The sequence below is a fragment of the Acinonyx jubatus genome, chromosome C1 (genome assembly GCF_027475565.1).
Source record: "Acinonyx jubatus isolate Ajub_Pintada_27869175 chromosome C1, VMU_Ajub_asm_v1.0, whole genome shotgun sequence".
Classification (NCBI taxonomy): Eukaryota; Metazoa; Chordata; class Mammalia; order Carnivora; family Felidae; genus Acinonyx; species Acinonyx jubatus.
Window position 1 is genome coordinate 171,286,885 of NC_069381.1, and position 11,060 is coordinate 171,297,944.

Consider the following 11,060-nt stretch of genomic DNA (forward strand, 5'->3'; position numbering starts at 1 on the left):
AATGCCTAACAATAGAATAATGTTAACTAAATTATGATATACCATATTTAGCCACTGATGACTTTAATTACAGAGATTACACAGCATTGAAAATGGGTATAAAGTAACAATGTGTGACAAAAGCAGAGGACAAAATTCCCATGCACTATTAGACATACATAAATATAAAGTAATAAAGGAAAATGGGAGCAAAAAAGTTTATTGTATCTTTGTAGTGGGAATTAAAAAATTTTTTTCTTAAACATGGTTCTTAATTTATTTGTAAATATTTAATTAAAAAAAGGAACGGATGGCATTTACTAGACAAAAAGAAAAAGAGAAAATGGAGGAGAAGAGGGAAAAAAATCTAGTTTATACTTTGGGTTTTGACTACTGTTAGCATTGGAACTTTTAGAATCTCCCTTATAAAAGAAGAGAGGGGAGTTGGATAAACTAAAAGTTTCTCTAATGCCAACGTTTATAAAACAAAGAGAAGGATATGTTTTTGACTCTTAGCTATTTTGTCCCTCAGCTCTCTATTAAAAAGTAAACTATAAAAAAAATAGACATTATCTTTAGAAGAAACTATTAGGTGATAAATGTAGGTTTTGCTGGAAAACATTTATTGGGTGATGGGAAAAATAATGCTCCATGTTCAAAAACTGATGTCTTTATAATAAAATTCCTTTGTAATCATCTTTGTAAATGTTCAAAAATAAAAGTCAATTGTTTTTGATATGCAACACTAGAGCGCAAATATTTGTTTTAGAAGGATCTAGGAATGATATTCAAAACACTCTCATAATCCAAATGAATAATCATTTATAGCTTTCTTTAAATCAATTTAAATCATCTATGTTTGTTCCAGCTTTCATTAAAAAATTTTTTCTTATGCTTATTTATTTCTGAGAGAGAGAGAGAGAGAGAGAGAGCGCAAGCAGGGGAGGGGCAGAGAAAGAGAGAGAGGCAAAGAATCCAAAGCAGGCTCCAGGCTCTGAGCTGTCAGCACAGAGCCCTACACAGAGCTTGAACCAATGGACCGTGAGAGCATGACCTGAGGCAAAGTCGGTTACTCAACGGACTAAGCCAGCCAGGCACCCCCATTCTAGCTTTCATTTACATGATAAATTTTAAGATGATTAAGACTTCTACTTTTTTGAATATTTGTGCAAATAGGATTCTCTCAATGTTGACCAAAACTTCTTTTAAATATAGAGATATGAAAGATCTTTTATTTTTGTAGGAAGTATATATTTTTCAAAATTAACATTTAGGATTAAACATTAAAAAACATTTAAAAAAATTCCCAACCATAGGCTGATATTTATAAAAAGAACAAGACACAGTTTCTGCCTTTAAGAAATAAAAAGGATAACAGAATATTAACTATTAGGTTAATCCATATGAAATTGCTACTTTTGGAAATGAAAAACTCCACAAATGTTAGTATTCATTTTTCAATTCATAAAGAAGTATCTAACAGAGGCTCCTGGCTAATACATAGTACAATAGATGTTTGTTGAATTTGGTTGTATAGAGCTGCACTGTAATAAGAGTAGCCATTAGCCACATGTGACTACTGAGCACTTGAAATATGGTTCATGTGACTAAAAAACTAAATTTCTAATTTTGTTTCACTTAAATTTAAATTGAAAACTCATAATATATAGTTACTGAAAAGTTTGTAAGTATGTATATGTAACAATTTAGCTATTACATGAATCTATTTTTCAACTGAGTATTTTATAAAATCTAAATGCAGATCAAATATTTCCACTGAAAATATAGTGTCTAGATGAGATGCTCTGTAAGTATAAAATACTAAGACTTTGAAGACAGTATCAAAAATATTGCATATTTTTATATTGCTTACATGTTGATATGGTAATATTTTAATGTATTAGATTAAATTAAAATATATTATTAAAATTAACTTTCCCTGTTTCTTTTTACTCTTTGTAATATGGCTACTAGAAAATTACATATGTGGCTTGCATTATATTTCTATTGGACAGCACTAGTATGGAAGCTTGTGAAAATGGTATGTAAAACAGTGCAGAGAACAAGTAAGATTTGGAGAGGACGTGAGCACTTAACTTCAGGTGGATAAAATGAAGAAATAGAGAAATAAACAGTGTATACAATATCAAACAACCCAATCATTGTGTATGAAGGGATTGGAAGAGAGGATGAAGTAGAGAACTAAGTGACATTCCAGAAAGAACCTTTTGTCTACAATGTGGAGAAGGAAGAAACCAAGTGCAGGCACCGAAAAGAAACAGGCTCTAGAACACTATGAAGGGCTGATGAAGGTTGGACAAAGGTGAGAATGAGAATGGAGAGATGAAAACACCGTTGAGAAGGAGGTAGGATGTAACATGAACGGGATTTATGAAATGACTCCTTAGACAGGAGAGAGGAAATTGGGAGAGGAAAAATCAAGGAGAATCCTATGGCTTCTAGTTTTGGAGACTAAAGAAAAAGGAAAGCCAATATATGAGGTAGGGTATACAAGAGGGGAGCACAAATAGGGGGGGAAATTTGGTATTTAAAATGCCTGTGGGACCTCCAAATCTGAGCTGCCCCGAAGGCAACTGAAAATAGTGCTCTGTTGATAAGAGAATGTGTAAAATGAGAGAAGAGTACAAAAAAAAGTGTCTGTGAAACACTAATATTAATTTATTATCTAGTACAACTTTTAAATGTTTACTGTGATTACCATAATGACAATACCTTTTTTATAAAATCTATAAATCCAAATGACCTATAACAAAATTAATTTCTTTCTCTTTTAATTTTGAGGACTCTAGAACTTAAAGTTACATACCTATATGCTTGACTCTAAACTCAATTTAAGTACTGTCATAAAAACTATTTTACTCTTAAAAACATGTATTTATATTTTTTACATACAAATTTCAGTTAGTAGATATTTTTGAATGAAATTATGTTCCATGTCAACTATTACTGTGATCTAAAAAATTACATTTCTGATTTTTTTATAATTAAAATAATTTTACGCCTAGAAACCACTGTGAATCTTTGCTTAGCACACATGAAGGAAATTTTGCCTTGAGAATAACTAGCCATTGTTTCATCCCGTTTTTTATTAAGTGCCCCTGAATTTGAAATGACATATAAAGTTACATTTTTTTATTAAGGAAGAAAAATGTTCCAAGTGTCTTAATTGCAACAAACTGAGCTACAGATAGTTGTCAGATTGTCTAGGAAAATAATTGTTTAAATTTAGAATATGTCTAAACAAAAAATTATTAAATATGTTAACTTCAAAATAATAAAAGAAGAAATGCAACTTACATTCATGATTCCTTGGAAGTTTGAATTTTTTCAACAAGACCCTAGTATTCACAGGTGGAAAACCAAAAGAAATATTTATTTATGATATAACCTAAAATGATATATTTTAATATTAGGAGTAGCATTATAGAATTTATATTGCTGATGGTGTTATAAATATACTTGACACTCTCATCAGTTTTCTGTTATAATGATAAGTAGTTAAATGTTAACTGTACTGAAATTAAAATAAAAAATTCATACAAAAACAGTAGTTAAATAAATGTTTTAAAGTAAGCATATGTGAAAAAAGTATGATAAATGAAAATAAAAGACATTTATAATAAAGAGATTTGCCAGAAAGAGTCCATGTATTTCTTTATAACATACATTTATTCACAGAGACAGGTTAGTAAAGGAATGAGATATTCATTGTAATTCCTTTAAACTTCCCTAGAAGTTTCTTAGTCCTGAAAATGGAGTAATTTTCTGGAGAGTACCAATACTGTTTTCCTACATATACCACTTGAATGTATGACAGAAAAAATACTTCAAATATCGCCAATTGAAATGGAATATGACTTTTTTAAAAGCTGAGAAATACATAAAAAATTCTTACTTAAATATATTAAATATACTTTAGTATATTAAATACTTGAATTATATTTCCATTTAGTTTGGTTAATATATTGTAAAAAACAAGTAACATTATATAGAAATCAGAACAGAAGGCCCTTGCCCTGAGGAAGCTGGCATTAAAAAAATGAAAAAAAAACTATTTTAATAAACATAATTTATTATTTTTAATAATAAAACCAAACTGCAAGTTTTTAAAGGACCATATTTTATATCTTCTATGCTAACTAGAGTAAATTGTGTTAGCAATGCTCAATAAAAACTGATCAAAACAAAACAACAAAAACTTGGTAATGCAAGCTTTGGAAATGAAGGTATATACTTTTTTTTTTTTAACTTATAAAGAAAAGCTTTCAAAATGTGAGATACATATTCTTCTCTCAATTTTTTGTTAGATTTGTTTTACCCTCCAATTTCAGTCACAAATATTCTATAATAATATAATTCATGATTTGTTCATATAAATACAGATAGGTAAAACAAAATGAGTTGAAAGAATGAAAAAATGGAAAGAAGGGAAAGAATTCCAGACTAACTCCAAACACTAAATTAAAACAATTTTTTAAAAAATTTTCATTTTTGGGATTTCCCTGTAAGTAGGTTCTGTCACTAGAGGAAAACTTTTAGATTCAACAGAAGTAATTCTCAGTGTAGTACTATTACTATCTTAAAAGATTCATAGTAAAATGCTTATTGAAAATAAAAATAATACATTAGAAAATATCATAATTAAAAAAATAATGAGGGGCACGTGGGTGACTCAGTCGGTTGAGTGGCCGACTTTGGCTCAGGTCATGATCTAACAGTTTGTGGGTTTGAGCCCCATGTCTGGCTCTATGCTGACAGCTCAGAGCCAGAGCCTTCAGATTCTGCATCTCCTTCTTGCGCTGTACCTCCCCAGCTTGCACTCTGTCTCTCTCTCTCAAAAATAAATAAACATTAAAGAAATTGAAGAAAATAATAAAAATAATAAAAATTTTAAAAACATAACGAATTTTTTGTTATTAAATGATTTGTTGTACTACATTTACAAAGAAAACAAACAATGCACCCAGTAGAAAGAATAAAAATAAAAATGTATTCGGGAATTTATTTTTAACTGACAGCAAATAGAAATCCTATAGTGAGAACATAATTATTATTATTGACATGAATCAGGGAGGTTTTTCTTTTTCTGTTTTATAGTTAGATTTCACATTTGTACATAAGATTCTTAGATAGTAAGAATTTAAAAAGTGATTTTTTAAATTATAAACATGAACTTTTAAAACTTGCAGAGGTGGTAGTATGTTTCTCAAGTTAAACTTTATTTAATTTTCAGAATGAAATAAAATACCCCAAAATATACTGAAAAACTACAGCCATTTTACCCTTATATCTCCCAACAACAAATTTCTATTACCTTCAGTATTCAAATCATGAAAAAGGCAATATACCAAGATGTTCCTTTGTGGCAGATCTTGATTACAGAGTTACTTACCAGCATATATGCTTACAAAGTTCCCCTCCTTTCAGAAATGTGGAACAGTTACAAACATGAGGATTTCCTAAGAAAACCTTTAAAAGAAAAATGCATACTTAAAAAAAAACCCTCCAGTTAATTTTTAGAGTTAGAATAAAAATAATTTAATAGCTGATAGGATTAACAGAGATTTCAAGAAGTAATTTAGTTTAGGTGACTTCAAACGTTGAATATAGTCTATGGAGACATCTTAACTCTTGACACCAGTCTCCAGGCTGATTTTTCACTGTCATATTGTCTTGCTCAACAACTTGTATTATCACTTAAGACTTCTTCAGTGACCTACACTCAGGCAAGTGAAAAGAAATCTAATTTTAAAAGCTAAAAAATATCTCTGTATCGATACATTTCTTAATGAAAGTTCATTCTGCTTTGCAGTGGAGCTAAAGACTTTTTGTAAATTAGCTTATTTTGGATCTTTTGTTTGTTTTGTACACTTAATTGGTATATAATTTTACTTGAGAAGACGAATTTTATTCACCAAGTTTATATTGGCTAAAATAATTTTTTAACTAAGTGTTCTAAGGGACAAAGTAAAAAAAAAAGATGTCTTAAATAAGCACAGGCTAGTAATTTGTATTCAGTACTTAGAATGCAGGACACTAAATTAAAATTTTCCAAATCAACACCCGGGAGGTGGGATGGTGGCTGATTTTTGAGTGGCAAGAGTGGGATATGCAAATATAAAATATCTTTTTTTCAGGTTTTTATTAAGACCTTTCCAAGGCATCGCCACCTAAACGGTACTTTAAAAGGATCTTCTTGGAGGTTTAGAGTGACTAAAGAGTAAAGAAAAACAGATTTTATTTATTTAGTATTTACAGTATGAAATAGGTCGTAGGATTTTCATTTCGTTTTACAGGGCTCGTGACTGCCAACAACGGATCCAAGAACGCACGCAACGCAAAGCATGTATTTAAGTAAAACGTCTCACATTTTCAAGCCTAAACATCAAGCAGGTGCCATCATCTTACAAGATTTGGATGCCATTTTGGAGTCCTGACTTCCCAAAATTAAACTTTTCTATGAAAACACGACTTCCCTCTGCAATTTGCACATCTTTAGAGTCTGGATCTCGCGCGGGTGGGTTGGGTGTGGCAGGGAGAATCCGCAGGGATTGTGAAGGTGGCTAGAAGTAAGGAAGGTCCAGGAGGACCGGGTGCGTGGGCCGGGCGGGAGTGGAGGCAAGTTGGGGGTGGTAATTACTCGGAAATCCCTGTTTTCCGGCTCCTCCTCCCTCAGCAGGAAGCCGGTGGGGCCCATCTCTCGTAGGAGGTAGATGCTGCCGCTCAGCGCCAAGTCCTGTTGCCCGCTGAGGTGGTTGCTCAAGTGTCTTCGCCTTTCAGAGGCTTTACAGCCTCGGCGAAGCATCTTGCTTGGGTGAGGGCGAAGGCAGCTTCTCTACGAGACTCTCCGAGTGCCCGCCGGTTTCCATGACAACCGCGTGCCGGCCGGTTGCCTTGGTGATAAAGGTTGAGCTTCCTGATGTCCCAGAGTGCCTTGCGGCCAAGCTATAGCTGGCAACCAAAGGGCAAGGGGTGGAGAGTGGATTTCGCAGCTCAGAGCCGCCTCCGCTCGTTCCTGAAGCCAGGTTCCTGGCTGGGAAGCGTTTCTAATACCCAACCTGCCCAACTTAAAAGGTGGCGGCTAAAGACACAGCTGTCAAATCTCTCGTGTTCCTTTTGCTGGTTCCCTGCAGGCAGGGCTGGTAAATTATGTGTGTTAGGACAGTCGCACGAGCGGGTTACTGTTTGGGCTCTGCGTGCTCAAATTTTCCTGTGATGATTCATCATCTTTATCAGAAACCCCAGAGTAACTTTTTGTTCAACAATATTCCACCATTTCCAGAGTGCTCACTATATGCATAATCTGAGCGAGTCGCTGGGGAAAGAAAAGACAGGAATCTAACCCCTAGGGAGCTAGATCCTTAAATCGGGACGTGTGCAGGGTGTGGGCGGGTTTGGTTTTAAAGCCAGAGGAGCATTTCTAAATTGAATATTTAGATAGGGATGGGTGTGGGGGGGTGGTGCCAAATCCATTGACTCTGTCCTCCAAATCCACAATCACTGTTGTAAGGAATATTTTTGAGGTATGCAATGTTGATTAAATAATTCACATTGTTACTGCATTCTACTGGGAGAGCTGTAATAAAGTTGAGTCAAGTAAAGAATTATGTCACTAGAATCTTTTTAAGAAATTGAAATCAGGAAATAGCTACTTGGTGGCTCAGTAACATAAGCGAAGATGAAGGATAGTTGTCCATTTTATCATGGGAGGAGGCCATAACTAGACTATGTCAAGAACAGAGAGGAGAAAATGGCAAAGGCCACGATATGAGAGAAGATGATGGAAATGGTAACTTGCACATGTTAAATGTGCAGAGAAACACCACCAATCCTAGGTCTAAGATCTTAACTTACTAAATTTTATTACTACTTTTCTGTTCTGACTAATAACAGCTAACATACATATGACCATAATCCCAATTTTACTGTCAACTTAATGGTGCTAGATGTTAAAGTGAAACACACATTAGGGAAAAACCTCATATTGAAACCAAAAGAAATTATAAATGGAATTAGTTTATTTATTAATATTCACAATTTAAAAATTCAATATAAATTACTGACAATCTACACTTTCTATTTAACAAGATGAGATGGGTTTCAGAGTGAAGGCATTTTATTCAATTGCCATTCCTGCTCTCTCTCTCCATATATATATATTGTGTGTGTGTGTGTGTGTGTGTGTGTGTGTGTGTGTATATATATATACACACACACACACAATATATATGTATATCCATATAATATCTCTCTATATAATATACATATGAAGTATTATATAGTTATTTAAGAATTATCTTGAAGAGAACTTTAAAAAATAAACAGTAAATAATTGTTAAAACTGTTATTACTTATTGTAATTAGATAATACTTATGTGTAAGTGATAGACATAATTTTCAGAAAGGACACATGTTTAAGACACAATAAACTTTATGTAAGCGAAATGTGGGTTCATAAATTCCATTTTGGGGGGTGATAAAAGTAGGAGTATTCATACTTTCATGGAAGTTAAAAAGAGAAAGCACAGATTGTTAGAACTTCAGTCTAGATGTAAGACATTTGTTTTTATATCTGTCAGTTAAGACTTTAAAAACGTTCTTATAGCTAGGTGACTATCCCATATGTTTCCTTCATCAATTAAGAGAGTATGACATGAGTAATATTTGCAAATATTAAATCAGGGAATTAAATTTCTCCCATAAGTTTGTCATGTTCCCTTCCAAGTTACATTTTGAAGCATATTGCCCCAGGATGAGGGAAGTGGTACTAGAAATGAGTCATTGATAAGCTTTGAGTTTCATGAATTAAGTTTTAGCCCCTTTAGCATACAATTTGGCCATAAAAGACAGGAACTAATACATTTTTTAAATAAATGGATCTTAACTCTATAGGGTATGATAGAATAAGCTGGGCATAGAGTATTAGACTTGGAATAGTGGAAGAGTATGCTATTGGGGGATGAAAAGAAGACTAACAAGTCAGTGGAAGAAGTCAGCTGCTAATCTTAACGTGGGTGTGTTTGTGTTGGGGTGAGGGTGGGAGATGTGAGGGTGAGGCAAGGGATGGATTGAAACATTGAGATTGGTTTGGGAAGACTGAGAACACCTATGGAAGGTGTGTTTACTTTTGGAATAGTGTCAGAGAGGTGCAGATTACTGGGGAACTTCAGCTTTTGGCTTAGTGTCCCCTAACATAAAGTGAGCAATATGCAGAGATGCCAGTGGAAGACAGAGAGTAAATGAACTGCTTGTAATGTCCTGGTCCGCAAGGATTAAAGACATACACTGAATATAGAGTCTGTGTTTACATATAAAGAATGGGCACAAGAAGAAGTATACTAGTGTCTGACTAAGATGATGCAGAACTCAGCAATTTCAAGACAATAGAAAGTGGCAAAGAGAACCGAGGACTCCAGTGCAGGTGCTTCAACACAATACCTTTCTTTTTTTTTAATCAAAGTTCAATAGGGCCAGTTACCAGTAGGTCCCTGACCTCCCTTTTCTTAGAGCATTTATTCTAGGAAACATTAAATCGTAATTTTTTCTTTGTACCTTTGTGATGTACCTCTTCTCCCAGCCTCTTGCCAGTTTTACAACACAGTAGTATATTTCTGAAGGACCTGGGAACCATCCCTTTGAAATGGAATCATCAAGAATGATAGTGCCCCCTGCCTGGGTAGCTCAGTCGGTTGAGCCAACCAGACTCTTGGTATTGGCTGGAGTCATGATCTCTCAGTTTCATGAGTCTGAGCCTAGTGCCTCTGCACTGGCAGTTCACAGCCTGCTTGAGATTCTCTCTCTCCCTCTCTCTGCTCCTCCCCCACTTGCACTGTCTCTGTCTCTCTCAAAGTAAATAAACTAAACTGAAAAAAAAAATGATAGTGCCCCCATCTCCTGGTCTTTGTGGCAATATGAAACCTAACTTTGGTAATCACCAGTTAGCAGTCATAGATGGCCTAATTACATTGACCAACCCCCTTCCTAACAACCTTCTCTAGTACTTTTCCACTAGCTTGCTGCAGGCTTCAAAATGCTCCTTTTGTTTCAATGCAGTTGAGTTCTCAATCTCTCTCTCCTCTACTGCAAGCTTTTTTTTTTTTTGAGAGACAGAGAATGAGTGTGAGCAGGGGAGAGGAGAAGAGAGAGAGAGAGAGAGAGAATCTTGTAGAGAGAATCTTGAGCAGGCTCCATGCTCAGCTCAGAGCCCCATGTGGGGCTTGATCCCACAATCCTGGGATCATGACCTGAGCCAAAATTAAGAGTTGAATGCTTAACTGACCAAGCCACCCGGGTGCCCATGCAATCATTGTGAACAAGTCTTCCTTGACTGTTTAACCCTGTCCAGTTCAATTTTTCTTTGGCAATAGATACTCATTAATCTAAAAAAGGCTATTAAATCAGACTAAAAAGTTTTTTTTTTTTTCTTGTGCTCAAGTGAAGTGGTAGCTAGCAAAGGTGATTGGATCATTTAGAGAGAAAGCATACTTCAGTTTTTTGTACATCCAAGTGTAATATAAATAAATTTGCAACTTACTGTGAGTGTGATTGGGACTTTTAGTTTAAGATGCCAGACTTCCATCTGAAGAGCCTTTGAAAATAATAATAATAAATTAAAAATAAAAAGGTTTCAACCTCTGCTACTGAAAAAACTAGGGAGGACTGAGGTAGTACACTTCTAAGAATGACCCCAGTGACCTTTGTCTTTCTATAATTCCCTGTCCCGTGAATATGTCCTGTTACATGACGAAGAGATTTTGCTGATGTAATTAAGGTTGCTGTCAGTTGACTTTGAGTTAATTAAAAGGAAGATGATTTGGGTTATCCTGATCTAATCATACAACTCGTTTAAAATTAAGCACAGGGGGCACCTGGATGGCTCAGTCGGTTAAGTGTCCAACTTTGGCTCAGGTCATGATCTCACAGTCTGTGAGTTCAAGCCCCACATCTGGCTCTGTGCTGAGAGCTCAGAGCCTGGAGCCTGCTTCAGATTCTGTGTCACCCTCTCTCTGCCCTTCCCCCACTCACGTTCTCTCTCCCTCTCTCAAAAATAAATAAACCTT

The 11,060-nt window shown here is 34.7% G+C and overlaps 1 protein-coding gene across 3 annotated transcripts in view; it reads right to left on the reverse strand.

Moving 5' to 3' along the window:
• The window catches only part of ZSWIM2 (zinc finger SWIM-type containing 2), a 31,910-nt gene extending 25,014 nt beyond the window's left edge, over positions 1 to 6,896 (reverse strand). The window contains exons 1-3 of one of the 3 annotated variants that reach the window (XM_027055080.2): positions 6,641 to 6,896; positions 5,393 to 5,469; positions 3,298 to 3,338 (exon numbers count right to left, since the gene is read on the reverse strand). In XM_027055080.2, the coding sequence (XP_026910881.1) occupies positions 3,298 to 3,338; positions 5,393 to 5,469; positions 6,641 to 6,805 (283 nt within the window). In that variant the 5' untranslated portion in view covers positions 6,806 to 6,896. Of the gene's footprint in view, positions 1 to 3,297; positions 3,339 to 5,392; positions 5,470 to 6,368; positions 6,589 to 6,640 lie in introns of those variants that run through there. The other 2 variants (XM_027055073.2, XM_027055077.2) reach the window with 2 other exon arrangements.
• Positions 6,897 to 11,060: the final 4,164 nt, after the last annotated feature.